At 42.9% G+C, this 22,621-nt stretch overlaps 1 protein-coding gene across 4 annotated transcripts in view; it reads left to right on the top strand.

The window, feature by feature from the left end:
- Window positions 1-22,621, top strand: part of sacm1lb (SAC1 like phosphatidylinositide phosphatase b) — a 54,519-nt gene that overhangs the window by 20,774 nt on the left and 11,124 nt on the right. For 2 of the 4 annotated variants that reach the window (XM_025911630.1, XM_013268384.3), the window contains 12 exons: window positions 2,616-2,690; window positions 2,817-2,944; window positions 3,455-3,604; window positions 11,454-11,513; window positions 12,333-12,366; window positions 12,759-12,860; window positions 17,772-17,857; window positions 19,629-19,715; window positions 19,810-19,878; window positions 20,048-20,127; window positions 20,226-20,324; window positions 20,408-20,546. In XM_025911630.1, coding sequence (XP_025767415.1) covers window positions 2,616-2,690; window positions 2,817-2,944; window positions 3,455-3,604; window positions 11,454-11,513; window positions 12,333-12,366; window positions 12,759-12,860; window positions 17,772-17,857; window positions 19,629-19,715; window positions 19,810-19,878; window positions 20,048-20,127; window positions 20,226-20,324; window positions 20,408-20,546 — 1,109 coding nt within the window. Of the gene's footprint in view, window positions 1-2,256; window positions 2,432-2,615; window positions 2,691-2,816; window positions 2,945-3,454; window positions 3,605-11,453; window positions 11,514-12,332; window positions 12,367-12,758; window positions 12,861-17,771; window positions 17,858-19,628; window positions 19,716-19,809; window positions 19,879-20,047; window positions 20,128-20,225; window positions 20,325-20,407; window positions 20,547-22,621 lie in introns of those variants that run through there. The other 2 variants (XM_013268385.3, XM_005472359.4) reach the window with 2 other exon arrangements.

The following is a 22,621-nucleotide window of genomic DNA, read 5'->3' as shown; positions in this document are numbered from 1 at the left end:
GATGGCAGCAGATTTTTATCAAGAATGTCTCTGTACATTTTTCCATTCATCTTTCTTTAAATTGTATGAAATGTGCCAGTGCCATATGCTGAAACCTCACTGTTGGTATGGTGGTTTTGGGGTTACATGCAGTGCCTTTTGACCTCCAAACATGGTGTGTACTGTGGTATCCAGAGAGTTCAGTTGATATCATGTGGCCAGAGTATATTCTCCCAGTGTGCTTTTTCTTCAGCAATGGAATCTGCTGTGGTCAGTGTGCATACAGCCCATTACTAATTGTTTTCTTTGAAACTATTGTACCTGCTGATTCCTCGTCTCTCTGCTCTCCACAAGTTGTCCTTGGCTCTTAGACAACTCTTGTTTCTTACTCCTCTGTCTGAAATCTTGCAGGGAGCACCTGGTCCTGGTTGGTTTATGGTGAAATTATTTCCACTTGATGATGATGGCCTCAGCAGTGTTCACTGGAACCTTTAGTAGTTTAGAAATTCTTTTGTAACCAATGCCATCAGTACGCTTTCCAACAGTTGTGAAGGTCTTGAGAGAGCTTATTAGTTTTACCCATCATTAGATGTTTCTTGGTAATTACACACATATTTATAGGCCATCAGTTGGGACTGAACCAGCTGAGATTAATTTGCACTACGTGGCAGGATTATTTTCTAATTACTGATAGATTACAGCTGCTGTGACGACGTTCCTTTTTGCACCTCCCTTTCTTCTTTACGTCTTAAATACTTTTTTCCCTGTGTCATTTCATTTCTCATTATTACACATAACTTAATTTAACATACCCACATCTGTGGTTTGATTTCTTTGCATGTGTGGAATGGATTGGGTTATTACCAACATCTGGTGTGAATTTCATGTCAGTAGCACTTTTAGACAATTGGTGACATCTTCAAACAGTTCTCCAAAAGTGGGAGGCCAATGACTTCCAGACCCCAGCCCAAATATCCTCTGTATGCCGGCTGTGATTTTAATACATGGAAACAGTATTTCACTGACAGAAAGTATTTACAGAACACTGTCATAAAAACAGCCAACAGTCAAAGCTGCCAGTGTCACAGCTCACTTCTGTGGGGTTTGTTAGGATTAATCGCCCCTCCTGGGTTGTGTTTTTTTTCTTTACCTATGTTCTAATATGAGAAGCTCTGTTTTGTATTCAATGTAACCAGTGCCCTAAACTGTATCCACAATCACTCAATAAAAATATTTTGAGTAAAAGCTGCCAGTGTCCGAAGAACAACTTTGAAATGACTTCATACAGCACGGAGAGCATTTAAAAAAAGAGAAACTAGGTGAAAGTCTGTCCTCTCTTATGTAAAATATAGAGAAATTATGGGTTGCTCAAGACCTTTTCACAGTTGAGTTCTCCCACACCAACAGAAGCGGGCCATTCCCAAGTTGGGAACATTGAATTGTCCAAAATATCTTGGTGCAGTCTATTCACACCTACAGGCCAGTGGACACTCTTTCAATGATGAGGATGTGCACATCCTGGACAGGGAGGAGTGCTGGTTTGAGGGCGGAGTCAAGGAGGCCATTTACATGAAAAGGGAAAGACCATCTCTGAATCGAAGAGGGGGCCTAAGGGTACATCTGTCACCATTTTACAATGCTGTGATTGCAGCCATTCCCCAACTCTCATGGCCATTGACCAATTGTCATGACAATTTGCATATTGACGATTATGAAATAGATCTCACAGCCATTGTTAATCAGTGGTGCTAGTTTCGGTCATTATGCAAATGTAGTCTTTACAAGGTTGGAAACCTGCAGTCAGCTGAGACTGAAGAAGTCAGTCGGATGAGTGACGAAGCGTTTCTTCCACATTTGGGCCCCCTTCAGTTCACTTACCAGCCTCAGAGCTGAGGACATCATCATCTTCCTGTTCAATCGTGTCTCTGGAAAAGGCGGCGAGTTTTCCAGTGCATTTAGTACCATTAGGCCTATGCTCCTCTCTTGTTTTCTTGATTATAGATTACCTGACAGAAAGACTACTGCGCTGTACCACATCTGTCAGACATTGCTCAGGGTTTTGTTGTGGCCAGTACCATCTTCTATGCTAGGGGTGGGCAATCCCAGTCCATGAGGGCCGGTGTGCTGCAGGTTTTAGATCTCACCCTGGGTCAGCACACCTGTATCAAATGATTAGCTCATTACCAGGCCTCTGGAGAACGTCAAGACATGTTGAGGAGGTCATTTTTCATTTAAATCAGCTGTGTTGGATCAAGGACATATCTAAACCTGCAGGACACCGGCCCTCGAGGCCTGCTCTTGCATGCTGGGGCAGCAGCCTAAGGACCAACAGACTCAATAAACTGATCCACAGGGTCAGTTGTGGGGATGGTGTTGGATTCTCTAAAGGTGGATGTTGTCCGACATAAGGACAATGCTAGACAAGTCCTCCCACCCACTCCGTAACATGCTGGTCAGTCACAATAGTACATTCAGTGAAAGACTGAGATTACCTGTTGGGCTGCAATAAGTCCGGAGAGTAGATAATGAAACAATAATAGATGCCCTCCTTAGTTATAATCCCAGTTTCAGTGATGTTACAGCTATATTTCTTGTGTCCATAAAAACCATTGTTGTGTCCTTGTTGCCCTTCTCAGTGAGAAAGGATGTCCCTGCATCAGCTGAGACCAGGCCAATATGTGGACTGATGGGAACTATACGCTTAGTGGCAGGTAAGTTCAGCATGCACACAGTGTGTAGTTACATTTTTTTACTGTGAAATATTGGAATGGTGATTTAGTTGAAGTTGGATAATCCAGTGCATTGTTGCTCTGCTTTCTCCTTTCTTTTTCTTGAAGGCATGTACCTGGTTGTCATCACAAAGAAGAGGAAGGTGGGAGATCTGCTGGGTCATGCTGTGTGGAAGGCTCTGGACTTTGACGTAATCTCCTATAAAAAAACAATACTGCACCTCACAGACAACCAGGTAGTGTCTCCTGCATGTCTTCTGATTCTGCGCCTTAGTAGAATCAGAACAACCTTTAACAGCAGTAACACAAAGTAAACATTTTTACACATCATTGTGGAGGACTTTTGTAAAGTCTTCTTTACAGAGTTCCTTCAGTTCACTGAGGTTTGCAGGCATCTGTTTATACACAGATAGCTAAAAGTCCAGAGAGTTTTGAACTTTAAATACAACAACTGCATCACCTTCTTTATCTTTTTTCAGCCATTGTGTTACAGATTTGTGCTTGAGATCGATGTGCTGTTGCATGACCCAGTTTTAGCTAGGCTTTGCTGTGGAGCATATGTGTTGGCCCCACATTTGATGGTAGATACTTTGGTATGCTCATGACTTCATGGTCCACTCAGTGACTGCGAGGTCCCTGTGTCCTGTGGATAGAAAACAAGTCCAAATGACTCCTGAAGTATTTTGCTAATGTGTGTGTCTTGGGTGTATCTCTTGCTTTGTTGCTGGATTTATTTCTTGTTGCAGATGCAAGACAACAAGACCTTCCTGTCCATGATTAACAGCATGCTTCATTCAGACGGTTTCTACTTTGCAACCGACTATGATCTGACACACACTCTGCAGCGCCTGGCAAACACCAGCCCAGAGTTTCAGGAGATGAGCCTTCTGGAGAGGGTAAGATATTTCTAATGTAAACTTGTGTATTTGGAAGACACTGTGGCTACAATTCAGGGCTTAGCTGGAAGCATTTCTTTTTTTAAATAATGGTTTAGAGCAGGGGTCCTCAGTCTGTCCACGAGGGCCGGTGTCCTGCAGGTTTTAGATGTGTCCTTGATCCAACACAGCTGATTTAAATGCCAAATGACCTCCTCAACATGTCTTGCAGTTCTCCAGAGGCCTGGTAATGAACTAATCATGTGATTCAGGTGTGCTGACCCAGGGTGAGATCTAAAACCTGCAGGACACCGGCCCTCGAGGCCTGGAGTTGGACACCCCTGGTTTAGAGGTTGTTTTTTTGTTAAAGTATGCAAGTGTCTCAGTCACTAACTCCACATGTGCCAGTTATCACTAACAGGGTGTTGACCAGAAAAGTTAAGCTTTTTAATGCTGCACTTGATTAATTAATCCAACTGAGAGGGGAAAAAGAGCGAGGAAGAGCTTGTATCTCTGACCTGTGAAGTAAAGTAGGATATATATATATGAGAGACCATCAAATCATGGTTAAACATGTTGGACATACAGTGATAAATGATCATAATATGGAAATCCAACAAAATTCTATGTATTTTGCTTCCAATGAGCCAGACTCTGTTTTTCTTTCCTTTTCTTTTCTTTTCTTTTCTTTTTTTTGTGTTAAAAGTGCTCTTGAGCAATAGTTCAGGCTCCTAACTCACGGGATGAACCTGTGTTGTGTCTACACACAAAAAGGCAACTAAGCGGAGAACCAGTTTTAAATTAAAGTCTCTTTAGGCAGCCTGTCATAAAACAACATCATTTGTTCCCATTTCTACTTGAATATGGCAAAGATAACACAGTTTAGTGTTTTTGCACCAGCAAGTTGATTGCCAAAGAGCTATTAAACATATCTTGGTATACTGTTTAGTGTGTCTTAAAAAATAAGAGGCCAAATAGAGGAAAGAGTAAAAGCTACAGCTACAGGACATGAGAGACGCATCTGGATCTTCCGTTGAACCTGTTTATCAAAGCCGCCTCAGAAATGATAGCAGAGTGGCAGTTAAGAATTTATTGTTAGGAAGGGAAGCAGGGAGAAAATGCTGAGGTATGCCAAATTACACAAGAACAGGACTGAAAATCTGTGGCAACAAGTCTCAAGTGATGAATCCAAATTTTTGATTCATATTATCTTCTCTGTGCACAAGAAGGTCAGAAGAGAGGTCCAACAGTGAATGTCTACAGCCGTCTTATCAAAACTAATGGCATTATGAATGAGGAAAAGCTCCATCAGATTTTGGTCCACTATATAAAAACATCTGGAAAGCATCTTATTGGCAGCAGCATTTTACATTTGACCCCAAACATGATTCCAGTCCAGGAGAATCATACCTGGAAACCTCACGAAACACTGTCAGTCATGGATTGGGCTTTGAAGAGCTCAGACCTCAACATTATTGGAGCAGTGTAAAAGACAGCAAAACATCCAAAGAAGATCTCTGAATGTCCTCCCAGATGCCTGGAGAACTACTCAATTCAATTTTATTTATACAGCCCAAAATCACAACAACAGTCGCCTCAAGGCGCTTTATATTGTAAGGTAGACCCTACAATAATAGATACAGAGAAAAACCCAACAATCATATGACCCCCTATGAGCAAGCACTTTGGCGACAGTGGGAAGGAAAAAACTCCCTTTTAACAGGAAGAAACCTCCAGCAGAACCAGGCTCAGGGAGGGGCGGGGCCATCTGCTGCGATTGGTTGGGGTGAGAGAAGGAAGACAGGATAAAGACATGCTGTGGAAGAGAGACAGAGATTAATAACAGATATGATTGAATGCAGAGAGGTCTATTAACACACAGTGAGTGAAGAAGAAACACCCAGTGCATCATGGGAGTCCCCCGGCAGCCTACGTCTATTGCAGCATAACTAAGGGAGGATTCAGGGTCACCTGGTCCAGCCCTAACTATATGCTTTAGCAAAAAGGAAAGTTTGAAGCCTGATCTTGAAAGTAGAGATAGTGTCTGTCTCCCGAATCCAAACTGGAAGCTGGTTCCACAGAAGAGGGGCCTGAAATGAAACATTAATAGTTCACTGAGGGAATGTGCTGGATCTGCTCTAACGTGTCCTGAGCAGATACCTGTCCCACGTGCTGGGACACTGAGGCGGAATGAAGCTGCTGAAGAGAATTAAGACTGTGTTGATAAGTAAAGCTGGTCATACCAAATATTGACTGTCAAGTTTGTTAGGACTGTAAGAACTCAGTATGAGCTGTATTATCATTTGTTAGATTATGTTTCAATAAATTGCTGCACCTGTTTCCTGTTTTCTTAACAAAACCGGCGCTGCTCCGAGCTGGCAGCCAGTATCAGCAGCTCCGACCTGACCGAGTCCTTTTTTCTCTTTAATATATGTTTCTCTGTTGTTTTTGTGTTTCTTGTTCTTGTTTTTCTATTGTGGACTGCTGTCCCCCACAATGGAGCTCAGAATTTTATGGACAATCGTGTTCTTTATTACATTTTTTACGGCATCTGTGTCCGGAGAGCGCGTGGAGGTCCGACCTCCAATTGTTTACAGCAGGGATCAGCTGTTAGCCCTCAGAGCCTCCGCTGCCCTGCCTACCGCCGAGCAAGACAACATCCCCCGCGAGGTGAGGAGGAAGAGACGCGGTACTCGGGCCGGGATCGGGTGTCGCAGTCAGGGGCGGATCTAGAGAGATTTTCTTAGGGTGGCATAAGGGTGGCAAAGAAATCAAATGGGGTGGCAAAATCAAAGCCTTTTTTCCCCCCAAACACATATGCAGGTGGTTACATATGGTTAAAATGATTCAAATGCAGTAAGTATACACGTTTTTCATATAAATATAGTCTATAACTCAGTTATTGTCTGTAGCCCACATAATTACACACTTTAGTTACATAAAACATGTGATCTTATGTACTGTATAGCCTGTATAATAAATAAATATGTAGCCCAATAAGTATAAAATCCATAAAACTACACAACATGGGGCGGTTCATTTACAAACACACGTCTAACTTAAGTTTCACTGTTTTTTGTTAGAAAACAATCAGATTGTTTGATGCTTAAATTATACAGAATGTCAGAAATCTGCACTGTCATGAACAAAAATTTAAACCTAATTTTTCATGATTTGTTGGATTAACCCACTGAGGTCTGAAATAAAACAGCCACTTTTAACTCCTTTTGAGTTTACGTTTGTATTTCACCCTCATTGTTTCATTTTATTTTTTCCTCCTTGCCTTGTTTGGTATCATTTCAGCTCAACTGAATTTAGTTGTTTTTTTTCACTGACATACTGCATTAGTATCACTGATCTGAAATCACACAAAGAACTTAAAATCTTAGTATTTTTTACTGTAAAACAACCCATAGATATGTTGAGTAAATATAAAATGTACATTTTGTAAACATACACAACTATTTATCTAAAAATGCAGCCAATACACCTGCCGTTTTTTTTTCGTTTTGTACAACCATTTAAAAATATTACTAAAACTAAAATGAGAGAACAATCAGGTGTTGCAATAAGAGGCCCCACAAATGATGTGTGCCAGTAAAAAAAGGTTTGTCCACCAAAAGACAGAAGAGCACAGGGACAAACCTGCAGGCCTGACAACAGGAGGTGTATCACTCCGCTGGTTTTCTACTTAGTGACAGTGTTTACGTTGCAAATGTGCCTTTGTCACATTTGTTAGTGCCCTCACTGACACACAAAACAAAACAACGACTACACAACAGAACGACTACACAAGACAGCACAACACACTAAGTATACACTCCACACTAAACGTCACAAATCTCCCACATCTAAAAACTCTCTCTCTCTCTCTCTCTCTCTCTCTCTCTCACTCGCTCGCTCTGTCTTGCTGCCGTTACCGTCACTCTCTCCCCTCTTCCTAAACAACCAAATCCCACATGTTGACTTTTTTTAATTGGTCGACATGGTACATTTTTCCACCGATAGGAAAGAGGTGGCTTTTTTTCCTTTCTTTGCTGTTTTCGCGCTGTCCTTAGAAAACGCTTAAAACACACACACACAAAAACGTGACAACAGTATTTAGTAAAAAGCATGGCTTATATATATTATCATAACTCTGGATTTACTGGCCTGTAATTAAAATTTAAAAACTTTGAAGTCCGAACTTTCAATGTGGGCTGAAATAGAGACTCAGCGTGGCTGCAGCGTGTTGCTATGTCAGCTTACATCAGTCATGTGATTTGGAGGTGCAGCGTGTCCGTGGACCACAGAGGGTTAATAACACTCACCTTCCTTCCATTTCCAGAGTGTAACATCCAACCACCTGTGTAAAATCGGAAATTCCCATGGTGTTGTTCAAAATGTGCTCTGGCACAATCAGAAGCATCACTTGCTACTGAAAACAAGAAAAAAGCCGTCCTGCTATGGGCTGAACCATTTGTTAATGGTGCAGGAGGGGAACACTACGCAAGTATATTCAGTTTTAGCATTTACATTCACTGTTGACTGTAACTACGCTCAAACTGTTAATGCTATCTTGTTTTAATAAACAACACTGTCATATGCGAAACTGGGGTTGCACTTGGGGTGGGAAGGGATCATTTTAGGGTGGCACTTGCCACCCCATGCAACCCTTCTAGATCCGCCCCTGGTCGCAGTAAAGTTAGGAGGTACCGGCCAGCGATTCCATCTATTATTATGGGGAATGTGAGATCTCTCCCCAATAAAGTAGACGAGCTGGCGGCTCTTACCCGACATCAGAGGAGCTACAGGGAGTGCAGCCTGATGTGCTTCACAGAGTCGTGGCTAACTGCACTAACTCCGGACTCACACGTAAACATGGATGGCTTTCATCTGATCCGGGCCGACAGAACAGCGGAGAGTGGTAAGAAGAGAGGAGGGGGTCTGGCTGTGTTTGTGAACGATAGATGGTGTAACTCTGGGCATTTATCTATCAAAGAGACACTATGCTGTAAGGACATCGAGCTGCTAGCAGTTAGCATGAGACCGTACTATCTACCGCGAGAGTTTACACACGTGATTATGATAGATGTGTATGTCCCGCCCTCTGCTAGCGCTGCAGCAGCCTGTGAGGTCCTGCACACTGTAACCAGCAGACTCCAAACACAGCACCCTCAGGCCCTTTTCCTGATCTCTGGGGACTTTAATCACATCTCCCTGTCCTCCACTCTCCCCACCTTCACCCAGTATGTTACCTGCCACACCAGAGACAATAAAACATTGGACTTATTGTATGCCAACACCAAGGAGGCATACAGCTCATCACCTCTCCCTCCCCTGAGGGGCTCAGATCACAATCTGGTTCATCTCCAGCCTGTGTATAAACCTCTAGTACACAGAGAACCAGTAGTGAAACGCACAGTAAGGAAATGGTCGGCAGAGACTGAAGAGGCCCTGAGGGACTGTTTCTGTTCTACTGTGTGGGACAACCTCTGCAGCCCCCTGGAGGATGACCTCAACAGCATCACAGACTGCATTACGGATTACATGAACTTCTGTGTGGACAACACCGTACCCATCAAAAAGGTACGGTGTTTTTCTAACAACAAGCCATGGATAAATCCTGAAATTAAGGCTCTCCTCAAGGAGAAGAAGAGAGTCTTTAGATCTGGAGACAAACAGGAGCTGAGAGTTGTTCAGAAGAAGCTGAAATGGAAGATAAGGCAAGGAAAGGAAAACTACAGGAGGAAGATGGAAGAGCAGCTGCAACAGGACAACATCAGAGGGGTTTGGAACAGCCTGAAGACAATCTCAGGACAAAAACCAACCCCCCAGGCTGCAGGAGACTTGGGGTGGGTGAATGACCTAAATAAATATTTTAATAGGTTTGATCAACCACCCACCCCTCCCCCAGCATCGTCCCCCCTGCTGCAATCTCCTTCATCTTCAGGGACTGCCTGTCCTTCGTCTCAGGACTTCACACCTCTCAGCTTCACACCTCCCAGCTCCCAGTCATCACACCCACCCCCGGCTTCTGTGGACTCCAACCTACACACCCCTCCCCCAAAATCCACTCTTTCTATCTCAGCACTTCAAGTGAGGAACGAGCTTCGCAAGATCAAGGTGTGGAAGGCTGCAGGTCCAGATGGCATCAGCTCCAGGCTCCTGAGGTGCTGCGCAGACGAACTGTGTGGCATCCTAGGATATCTGTTCAACCTGAGCCTGTCACTGGGGAAAGTACCACAGCTGTGGAAGACCTCCTGTGTGGTACCGGTACCAAAGACCTCCCATCCCAAGGACCTCAGCAGCTACAGGTCGGTAGCCCTGACATCGCATCTGATGAAGACCCTCGAGAGGTTGGTTCTAAACCATCTGCGCCCCCTGGTGAGGTCTTCATTGGATCCGCTGCAGTTTGCTTACCAGCCTGGCATCGGGGTGGAGGACGCCATCATCTACCTCCTGCACCGAGCTCGGACTCACCTGGAGAAGCCTGGAAGCACTGTGAGGATCATGTTCTTTGATTTCTCCAGTGCTTTCAACACCATCCAGCCACGACTTCTGAGAGACAAGCTGGAGCTATCGGGAGTGGACCACCACATGTCCCAGTGGATACTGGACTACCTCACAGAACGCCCACAGTATGTGAGGTCACAGGGCTGTGTCTCTGATACACTGGTCTGCAGTACGGGGGCCCCACAGGGAACTGTGCTGGCACCGTTCCTCTTCACCCTCTACACTGCAGACTTCTCCATCAACTCCCCACGCTGCCACCTGCAGAAGTTTTCTGACGACTCTGCCATAGTCGGCCTCATCACAGGTGAGGACGACTCAGAGTACAGACAGTGGACTCTGGACTTCGTGGACTGGTGTCAGCAGAACCACCTGCTGATCAACGCCGGGAAAACCAAGGAGTTGGTGGTGGACTTCTGGAGACGCAGACCCACCACACTGACACCGGTGAACATCCAGGGAGTGGACATTGAGATAGTGGACTCTTATAGGTACCTGGGTGTTCACCTGAATAATAAACTGGACTGGAGCCACAACACTGATGCTCTTTACAGGAAGGGTCAGAGCAGACTCTACCTGCTGAGGCGGCTGAGGTCATTGGGAGTACAGGGAGCGCTTTTAAAGACCTTCTATGACTCTGTGGTGGCATCTGTCATTTTTTACAGTGTTGTATGTTGGAGCAGCAGTTTATCGGCAGCTGAGAGGAAGAGGTTGGATAAACTCATCAGGAAGGCCAGCTCTGTTCTGGGATGCACCCTGGACCCAGTGCAGGTGGTGGGAGACAGAAGGACTCTGGCCAAAATAACATCTCTGATGGACAGAGTCTCCCACCCCATGCATGTAAATGTTGCTGAACTGCAGAGCTGCTTCAGTGACAGACTGCTGCATCCTCGATGCATGAAGGAGTGTTTCCGCAGGTCCTTCCTCCCTGCAGCTGTCAGACTGTACAATCAGAACTGCTCCCAACATCACATGTTTACATCAGCACTGTAACTGCAATAAGTTAATCAACCGATTCGCACTACAACCTGGGTTTGCCTCTTATCTGTAGTTATTTTTATATAATTTAATAACTGTACAGTACTTTTTATAGTAACCATTGTCCTTATTGTAAATATGTAAGAAAAATTGTGTATGTTTCTGTTCTGTGTCCTGTGTACTGTTTGTTTGTATATGTGTCTTTTTGGCTGCTGTTACAACCAAATTTCCTCTTGTGGGACGATTAAAGGATTATTCTATTCTATTCTATTCTATTCTATTCTATTCTATTCTATTCTTCTAAAGAACAGGGTGGTTTAGGACAGAGTACTGTACGTTATCTGACTTAATAGTAGTAGCTTCGGCTTGATTTACCATTCTGTAACTGTTCTTGTTTCAGGCAGATCAGCGATTTGTTTGGAACGGACACTTGTTGAGAGAATTCATAGCACAACCAGAGGTAAGATCCAATTATTTAGTGAGTAAGGAAAAATAACTTCAATTTATTTTTATGCTTCCAAGTTTATAAAAAACACAAGAAAAAATTTAGTATGGTGAAGAAAATCCCTTCAGTCCTTAAGGCTCTATAGAGTTTGTTTCATTGTGAGCAATTAAGAAAAGAAGGAGAGGCAAAGCTGCAGTAATCCAACACATACTAGAAGAGGTATTTATACGACTTGATGAGGAAAACATCAACAACCATCAAAGTGACGGAGTGAGGAAAAGTGGCAGAAAACAAGGTAGGATAATGAGCTCCAGCAGCCTCTCATCTGACAAACATGGACATGAAACTTCCTCATTTACTAATTACTAACTGCTGCCAGAAGCATCAGGGTGAATGCAGATGTGAATTCATTCCAGCAACATTTTATGATTTAGCAGGAAAATGATGGTAAACATATAGCCAAAGTAAAGAGCTTGTGGCATAGAAGCTTTGAAATGTCCAAGTCAGTCAGCAAGATGACTTAAGGAGGAGTTGATGCTGTTTTCAATGAATTGTGTCATCAGGAAAAATAAAAACAGCATCTGCAGATGTGTAGCTGCAAAACGGCTTCAGCTGTGTCTGAACCTCCTAATAATAAACTTGTCTCCTGCAGTTCTATACAAAAGCAAAGCTGCTGAGCTTACTGTCCATTTTTAATTTTCCAAAATATGTGTAACTGTGGAGAAGGTCCAACTGTAGCAGACAGTTTTATTTCAGCATGTTTCACTATTCTACTTCTGCTGTACATAAAAGGAGAATAACATTTAGCAATTTACCACTGCTGTCATTTTACAGCTGCACATGTTTGTGTTTCCTGTTGTCCACGGCTGTATCCTTTTCTGTTTCCTTATTGAATGGAGTCTTTCATGTTGGGCAACATGTTATCTGTGTAAAGTGGAACTTCATGGTGTTATTTTTAGATTTTATGACCATTGAAGCAGACTGGTCTGTGTGTTCTAAATGGTTTATTGTTGTGATTACTGGAGTGCTTTTTTCTTCTTCTTGATATGAGACTATCAGGTGAATCATACAGTACATTGTTTAAAAATGTACCACAGCTTAGATGTTTCGTACCACTACACAACGCTCTTCTCCACTTTGAGTAAATGTTTCTTCATACTCTATTTTTTATGTGTAAGGCAATGAGTCTTTAATATCATATCCCTACATGTGGTAATGTTTCCTGTCAGCACTGTTGTGTCCTTAACACGTGCTAATCAGTCATCACCGTGAAGTCAAGCTGCATCAGTGGAAAGGTGTTTGAGTGGAGCATTATCTCCAGGAGGAGCTGTTTCAGAGCAGGCGTCCGCTACTATGTCCGAGGTAATTTTTGTCCTTTTAGCCCTGACTGAAGCTACGTCCACACTAATACGTTTTCGCTTGAAAACGCATCTTTTTCTCTCCGTTTTGGCCTCCCGTCCACACCGAGACAGCGTTTTCGGACAAGGAAAATGCAGCGTTTTGAAAACGCCCTTTTCGCGTCGCAGTGTGGACAGCGAACCCGGAGCCTTTTCGAAAACGATGACGTATTTTATTTTTGTCTCGCAGTCATGTGACCAATTAAACTAAGATAGCGGAGGGCATCACACAGCAGTTGTTTTGTTTGACAGCCCTAAAAAAGATTAATATCAGTCTGTAGATGCTCCAGACAGCTTTTCTTCAAATCTTTAACTCTCACTCGCTTTTGCAACTTTGTACTTCAGTGATTCTTGAGCTGAGGGACAAAACATGTCCGCCAGATAAAACCCAATTTTGGGGTTAAAAATATGCATACAAGTGTTAACCCAACTGACTAAAAGACAAACCAAGGCAATGTTTATACAACAAAAGTATGATTTTGCATTTTTATACATATATATATTTATTTTAAATGGTACAATACATTACCAGTACCTTAAAAATCCATTGTCCAGAAGCAGGTGTGATAATATTAAAATACAGAAAAAAAATTAAAAGTAATGTAAAATTAAAGATCATGGCTCTCGTCACCAAGTATTTAAGTCAATGCCTTATATAATATCAAAATATGCAATTGAAAATTTATTTTTACATATTTTTTTAAGTGTTTTAAATCGTGTCCAGTTTTTGTCAACACCACCAGATTTTTTTTAAAGTACAAAAAAATCAGGAATTATTGTGGGTAGCTTACACTCTGAGGACCCCTTTACCACTTCCTGTTTGATACACATGCCATGAGGTCACTGCTGTGATAATCTTTTTCATTTTTATTTCATTTATGGCATACCTTTCTGTCACAACCATAGTGCGTCAACGCCACAGTCGATGTAATGCAAGATTTAATTATTTTTTTTTGTAAACAGAGCTTCATTTAGGTAGATTGTAGAGGCCATAAGCATCTGATGAAAAACAAGATGGCGTCTGTCAGAAAAACATGTGTTACGAGAGAAAGTAGGGCATTTTGTCAACACCATCAGGATTTTTGTCTGACGGTGTTGACCCTTTTTCTAATGGTATTGCCAAATGCCACAAAAGTCTGCTATTCATCAATTATATTAAGTTATTTTTATTAATATTTCAGTCATATTACTTCCTTTGTATTTTACTGATATTTCTGCTTTACAGATGTGTCGAATATTTGCCTTATCTTGAATCTCATTGTTTATGTATACATTATTAATCCTGTAGGAAAATGCTTAGTCCTCTGCATTTAACCCGTTCACTCAGTGATGCAGTGGGCAGCTACCAATCCAGGATAGCCGCTGTTCGTTGGATTTGAACGCCCAACCTTCCGATCATATGACATCTACTGAGCTATCTCTGCCCCGACAGCTGGTCTTTAGGTGATGATGTATGAATCCTGCTTCCGGGCCCAAACTGCTCTGTGTTTATTAAGCCTGTTGTCCGACCTGTCCGACCATACATACATTACACAAACATCACATGGGGAAGACAGGTCAGAGAGGTGTAACATGGAAAAGCACAACATGAGGAAAGACGAGGAGAAAAGAGAACTCCCCCCAGACTGAGCTCCAACAGGGAGATCAGTTTGAGAACAGAAACAAAAAACCCCACCTCAGCGCATACAAAAAGCACATGACTATCAATACACCATAGAAACACAAGACAAGCAACAGGGGTGGGTAAAGGGCAATAGAGAGCCGGTGTAGACAGCGCATCCGGTCCTGCAGCATGTCTGCGCTGGTCCAGTCGACCGCCATCTTCCCCGGGAGGGGACAAGCATCGAAGGCATTTGGAAAGGGAGGGGGGATGTGTGTGTGTGTGTGTGTGTGTATGTGTCCAGAGTTCAGCTGAGACAGTGTCCTTCGCCCTGCCAGGCTAAGTAAACAGTCTTCCAGCCAACCCAGGTGGCCTTGCATAGGGGAGGAACAGTCAAAGCACAGTCTGTTATCAGGGTGTTGTTGTTCAGCTCCAGCCTTGAGATCACAGCTGGTGCCGAAGGGGTCTCCGCATGAGTGATGGTGATTTTTACTTTAGTGCGAACAACTCGTATGAATTTTAAAGCTGCTCTAACAGTCCGACACTGGTCTCTCAATCTCCCGTTGGAGAGCCGTGAGCTTCTCCATGATGTTATCAAATGTACGCTACGTGATGTTGTCATTCTTGTGCTCAAAGAGCCGATTCTGAGAACTCACGACCGCAGTGAGCTTCTCCAAGATGTGATCCAATTTTCGCTCAGAGATCTTATTCTGAGTGTTCACGGCAGCCGTAAGCTTCTCCAAGATCTTATCCATGCTACGCTCAGTGAGCCCAGCATGGAACTCATCACTTGTCCCATCGATTCAATCCCAGCGGGCAGCCTTGTGGGGGTTTGAACAGCCGGTTCTGCTTCCTTAATTCTTCGATAAGTCAGGGCCAAGCCAGCAAGAACCCTGTTATCATGGTTCTGAATAGGTAGATATCTTCAACACTCAGGCTCACCCAAGCCCAAACTTCTCGTTGAGAAAAGGGTGTCAATTGCATTCAGGGACCAGTTGATCAAATCCATAATTCCTCTTTTAGGTTTTAGAAAACAGACTGTGAGAGAGTGTTCCAGGGAAAAGTAATACAAAAAACACGAGACTAGACAAGGACACAAGAGGCTAAGCAGGGAAGCTAAGGGAGAGGAGGAGGAGAGGAGAAAAGTGCGACCGCCTTCGTCAAGAGTCAGCATCTTATATGATGCTAGTCCAACTTCAGTTACTCTACAAAAAGTCACAGCTGTTTAGTTTTCTGTCTTCATTTATGTTGGAATGTAGGTGGAAACCAGCGAGCTAACTTCTAACTCAGCCACACTGATCATTTTATTAAAGATGAAAGAATTTAGACAGTATCTCTCAGTGATGCTGCAGAGTTCCTTTGACTGTGGGATCTGCAGCGGAGTTTGGACCTGGAAACGGCTAATGACATCAGACTTAAAGACCGGATAGCATCTCTATTGCTTAATACATAATTGTGTTGTGAATATTCATCCTTAATCTGTATAAATGCATATGGTTCAGAAAAATTATAGTAATTACAAAATGGCACATTTCAGGCTAGAATGGCAAAGGGGAACCTGTCAGTAGAGGAACGAAAGAGAAGGAACAGGGAGGATCAAAAAAGGAGAAAAAAATTAACAGCCAGCCCGAGTTGAAGAAAGAGTTTCTCATAAAGGAAAGGGAAAGATGGAGAAACAGAGTGAAAGAGGGAAAAATAAAGAACATCAGTGATCTGAAAGAAAGAGAAAAAAGGCAGAAGAGAAGGTTTTGGAAACAAGCACAGAGAAACATGAGGAGAGAAAGCACAGCAGGATCACGCAACCACAGAGAACTTTAGGAATCAAGGAGGAGCAGGCAGCTACTTGCTGGTGAACTATTAAGATGTAGAACTTGACATGAGCAAAAACAGAATTGTTATAATGTGTCTTGTGATATTACAAAGGTTGTTAAGGTTTAATGGTCATTTTGAAAGAAATAATATCTTGTTTTCTACTAGTGTGTCACCACCGTCAGCACCTTGTCAACTCCATAATATGGAGTTTTGTTTATTTTTCTCTTTTGGAGAACCATATATTTTCTTACCTCATGATCTTCCAATAAAAATACGTAATTTTCTCAATAAATGTGTAATTTGCACGCTGCTAAATATGATTGTTTCTTATAGAGATTAAATACAAGCTTCTGAAAACATGTATGACTGTAACTCTAATAATAAAAAGCCAAAACCATCTTACTTTTAAACGTGGTATAATTAGTTTGAAAACATATGTGCATAAACAGTAGAACAGAGAAGCTGCTAATAGTCAAAATAGCTGAAACAACTTAATTTAAAATATATATCTTTGCATTTCTTTGTGTCTGACGGTGTTGACAAAAACCTTGCACTTCTCCAGCAAAAACATAAATTATTAAAAAATGTTACACCTGGGAGATTGTACCAAAACATGGTGAGACAGCCAAAACTTTGTGTAACAATTATATGTAAATATGTTTTTGAAAAATCCAAAAATATATTTTAGAAAATTAAAACCTGTTTTGTCCCTAATCTCAGGAATCACTGACTTTTGTGTTACTCGCAGCAACAATTCCACCTCATTGTTAGTCCATTTAAAAAACTCGGTGCTTTTCCTCGACTTTCTGCCGCGATGTTTCAAAGAGCTGGAAAGTAAATAAACGGCAGACAGAAATGAGGCAGGTCGAATCGTCTCGTGTTTCACGCATGCGCAGGACTGGAACGTAAGCGTTTTCGGCCGTTTCAGTGTGGATGAACAACTGGTTGGAAACACTTGAAAACAATAGTTTGGACGCGGAGCGTTTTTAGACGAAAACGCCGTTTTCAAATTTATCTGGATTAGTGTAGACGTAGCCTGAATGTTCTGGTCACTTTCTGTCTTCTGCTGGAATGATGAAAAGTGTTCTCAGTAAATGCATTTTTGTCTTATTTAGTTCTGTTTTTATAACAACACTAAAAAGATTAAAAGTATTTACAGAGAAAGTGAGTTGATGACATTGTTGTTCTGGGAGAATGTGGATCCTGCTGTGTTTGACACGTACTATCCACCTGAGCAGTGTAGCAGACGTGCACAGCCTGGGTCCACCTGTTCAAGTGGTCCAGCGCATACTTTGCTTAAATGCAGGCAGGTACAGGATGCAGTGAGTCATCTGAACATGGTGTGAGTCAGTGCATTTGCACCTCAAGTCAGTGACAAGCTAATCAGCTCCTCATGACTTTGAAGGATTTGGATATCCGAGTATATCAACAATTTTATGTGTGTTTGTGTGTTTTTGTTCATAGGCATTGATTCAGAAGGACACGCTGCTAACTATGTGGAAACAGAGCAGATAGTGCAGTACAACGGTGCAAAGGCTTCATTTGTTCAGGTGAGCTAAACACATAATGCTCCAGCAGAGATTAAATGAAATCTGCTGTTCAGACCAACGATAGCAAATAGGAAAATGGTCAGTAAGTGAAGGAACATACGTCCATAATCTTCCTTCAGAACTTCAGTCTGTTGGCTTCTCAGGGTGCAAACAATATTAGGTTTACTCTAAAAAGTATAAAAAGATGGAAAAAACAGAAAAATTCCAAAAAGTTGATTCTGTTCATCTGGAAGAAACGTTTCATCGCTCATCCAAGTGACTTCACCAGGATATACAGCAATGACATCGGGATGTCATTCGGGCTGGAGAAGTGTAGTCGGATGATAACAAAGAGAGGGAAGGTAGTCAGAACTGAGGGGATCGAACTACCAGAAGGCAACATTGCAGACATAGAGGACAGCTACAAGTACCTGGGGATCCCACAGGCGAATGGGAACCATGAAGAGGCCGCTAGGAAAGCTGCAACCACCAAATACCTGCAGAGGGTCAGGCAAGTCCTGAGGAGTCAGCTGAACGGTAAGAACAAGATCCGGGCTATCAACACCTACGCCCTGCCCGTGATCAGGTACCCTGCTGGGGTAATAGGCTGGCCAAAGGAGGAGATAGAAGCCACTGACATAAAGACAAGAAAGCTCCTTACCATGCATGGAGGGTTTCACCCCAAGTCCAGCACCCTGAGGCTGTACGCTAAGCGGAAGGAAGGAGGCCGGGGACTGGTGAGTGTCAGCACCACAGTCCAGGATGAGACAAGAAACATCCACGAATACATCACGAAGATGGCCCCAACTGACAGCGTGCTCAGTGAATACCTCAGGCAGCAGAAACCTAAGAAAGAGGAGGGAGACGAGGAACCATCATGGAAGGACAGGCCCCTGCACGGTATGTACCACCGGCAGATAGAGGAGGTGGCTGATATCCAGAAATCCTACCAGTGGCTGGACAAAGCTGGACTGAAAGACAGCACAGAGGCACTAATCATGGCAGCACAAGAACAAGCTCTGAGTACAAGATCCATAGAGGCTGGGGTCTATCACACCAGGCAAGACCCCAGGTGCAGGCTGTGTAAAGATGCCCCAGAGACAATCCAGCACATAACAGCAGGGTGCAAGATGCTAGCAGGCAGGGCATACATGGAACGCCATAACCAAGTGGCCGGCATAGTGTACAGAAACATCTGTGCCGAGTATGGGCTGGAAGTACCGAGGTCAAAATGGGTGGTGGAGAATGACCGAGCTAAGATCCTGTGGGACTTCCAGATACAGACGGACAAAATGGTGGTGGCTAACCAACCGGACATAGTGGTGGTAGACAAACAGAAGAAGACGGCCGTAGTGATCGATGTAGCGGTTCCGAATGACAGCAACAAAAGGCAGAAGGAACACGAGAAGCTGGAGAAATACCAAGGGCTCAGAGAAGAGCTCGAGAGGATGTGGAGGGTGAAGGTAACAGTGGTCCCCGTGGTAATCGGAGCACTAGGTGCGGTGACTCCCAAGCTAGGCGAGTGGCTCCAGCAGATCCCGGGAACAACATCGGAGATCTCTGTCCAGAAGAGCGCAGTCCTGGGAACAGCTAAGATACTGCGCAGGACCCTCAAGCTCCCAGGCCTCTGGTAGAGGACCCGAGCTTGAAGGATAAAACCGCCCGCAGGGGTGTGCTGGGTGTTTTGTATGTATGTATATATGTGTATGTGTGTGTGTGTGTATATGTATATATGTATGTATATGTATGTATCTCTCTATTCAAATTCTCGTTGTTAATGGTGTGTTTGCAGACCAGAGGCTCCATCCCCTTCTACTGGTCCCAAAGGCCTAATCTCAGGTACAAACCAAAACCACAGATCAGCAAAACAGTCAACCATGTAAGTTTTTTACATGTAGATCCAAATGACACAACAAATACTTGTGCCTGTTGTGTTTATCTTCATTTCTGAAATGTTCCTGTTTTCGTCGTAGCTGGATGGATTTCAGAGACACTTTGACTCCCAGATTATTCTCTATGGAAGACAAGTCACTTTGAACTTGGTAAGAAAAATCCATTAGATGATTGCTACATAGCACATTTACAAGACCATGATATAACCTTAACAGTCAAATGAAATAACAGTAGAAGCACAAATACCCATATGCAATCGTTTGGTTTATTAAAAAAACCCAAAGCCTCTTTGTTTTACTTGTTCTGTTTTTTTCACAGATAAACCAAAAAGGCTCAGAAAAGCCATTGGAGCTGGCATTTGACAAGATGGTCACAAACTTGGGTAATGGCATGATCAAGTAAGATTACCACTAATTCAGCCTAAGGCTTCATCTGTGTCTGGCATTTACTCGACATCCAGTTTTCCTCAGGTAATTAAAGCCTTGTTTTTGTCTAGGTACATAGCTTTTGACTTTCATAAGGAGTGCAGTCACATGAGGTGGCACCGCCTTCAGATCTTACTGGACATGGTTGCTGAAATGCAGGATGACTTTGGGTCAGTGAGTTAGTGTACTAGCTGGTGTCTGTCCAATAGCAATACACTCTTCATAAGAAGTAATGGTGTGCATATGGATTCAGATATTTCCTAGTGGATGCAGATGGAAAGGTGCTGTTAAATCAGGAGGGAACTTTTCGGAGCAACTGCATGGACTGTTTGGATCGTACAAATGTCATCCAGAGCCTGCTGGCCCGACGCTCTCTTCAGTCACAGCTGCAGGTATTAAATGCATAGTCACATATAATAATACTAAAAATAATGGATAACTCAACTCTGGGCACTGTTGGGGATGCCTCAGCCTGCTGAACTAAAAAAAAGCTGTAATGGTTCTCGCATGCAAGACTTTGCTTATCATTCAACACCATCGAAAAACCTTGAAGTACTTTACAGTCCAAGCAACATTTACACACATTTAGGCCTATGAGTCTTAAATGTTTTCTGTTTCTGTTCACCACCACAGTGGATTTTAAATCAAACAGTCAATATGTGACTAAAGTGCAGCCTTTTAGCTTTAATTCAAGGGTTTAACAAAAAACAGGAATCCCAGCCTGTTTTAGGAAGTTTTTCTGGTGCAGTGGAAAGACCCCCAAATTATTTTAGGTAGAGCAACGCACAACCATGTTTTTCATATAGTGCTCTTGAGCTGGGTTGGACTTTTTTCCCCTGCAAGCTAAATTATGAATCCTATTAATGGCTGAGCTACTTACCCTAAAGGTTTGGTTAGCTCTGTGGTGTATTTTGGGTTTTCGACCTATCCTTGTGGCCTCCCTCACTTTCATTGAAATCTCCTTGGACTGTAATTCCTTTTAGATTGCTATAATTCATTTTTCATTAACTGCAAATCAGTTCATGAAATAATTTTGCTAAACTCCTTACATCTAAGCTGAAAGTCATTATTTGGTTTAAAATCTAACATGGTAAGTGTGCCGAGGCCAAATTACAAAAATGCTTTCATTGTCCAAACATGTTTAAACAGAGAGAATCCACAAATAAACAAACAGCATATTTTAGATGGAGACATTAGCACAGAGAGCCTCATACTGCTTTATTTAACTGGTGATGATTAATAGTGCACATTACACTTTGATACAAAGTCTTTACTTTTTTAAAGGTAAAGCTTCAGATCTCTGTAACCTGTTTGCACTGTGCTTTCCTTAATCTGAACAGCCTTGACGTGGGCAGTGTCTGCTTTAATGCTGCTTTCAGGTTGTTGGTCTGCTTTGGGGTTTTCCCCTCAAATCAGAATACTTCATTGATCTCTAACAACATTATGTGGTTAGAGACAATAAGAACAGTAACAGACTGAACTAATTAAATAATACAATATATTACAAAGTTACAAAATATAAGAAATAGCTCAAGTCTAAATATCCAGAATATTACACAGATTAAATATATATCATCTAAGTTTTACTCTAAACTGTAAACTATGAAACTTTGTTACTTTCACTGCAGAGGATGTGCGCTATTGTACTATTGCATTGATGGAGGAGTTGTACAGGGAGATGGCCTCAGACAGGAATGATTTCCTGTGACGTTCAGTGGTGCATTATAGGTAATCTCAGCCTCTCAGTGAACGGGCTCCTGTGACTGGCCAGCATGTCATGGAGGTATTATCCAGCCTCATCTTTGACAACATCCGCCTCTCCAACACCACCTTAAGGGAGTCTAGCTCCGTCCCCACAGCATTACTGGCCTTACGGATCAGTTTATTGAGTCTGTTGGCATCTGCGACCCTCAGCCTGCTCCCCCAGCATGCAGCAGCATAGAGGATGGCACTGCCACAACAGACAGCATCGTCTGACAGATGTTAAAAGACCTTAACCGCTTCAGAAAATAGAGACGACTCTTCCTGTAGAGTGCAGTGTTGTTTTTAATCCAGTCCAGTTTATTATCTATGTACTCCAAGGGATTTATAGTCTTCTACAATGTCCACTTCAACCCACTTCCCCCAGTGCTCTGCCTCTTCACTCTCACTGATGCATTCGTGATCAGAAAACCTCTGATGGCAGGCTTCTGCGCAGTGGCTGAAGTCTGTGGTGTAGACGGTGAAGAGGAAAGAGGACAGTCCCTGTGTTGCTGATCACCTGACACACAATGTTGAAGACGCGCATTTTGTGGACTTCCTGTCAGGTAATCAACAATCCAGGACACCAGAGAGGCATCGACCTGCATCGCTGTCAGCTTATCACCCAGGAGGGTCGGCCTGATGGTGTTGAATGCACTGGAAAAGTCAAAAAGTATGATCCTCACAGTGCTCGCATAGACACAATTGAGCAGGTAGATGATGGCGT

The sequence above is a fragment of the Oreochromis niloticus genome, linkage group LG11 (genome assembly GCF_001858045.2).
Source record: "Oreochromis niloticus isolate F11D_XX linkage group LG11, O_niloticus_UMD_NMBU, whole genome shotgun sequence".
Classification (NCBI taxonomy): Eukaryota; Metazoa; Chordata; class Actinopteri; order Cichliformes; family Cichlidae; genus Oreochromis; species Oreochromis niloticus.
Note: the sequence above shows the minus strand (reverse complement) of the source record. Positions and strands in the feature narration are given on the sequence as shown.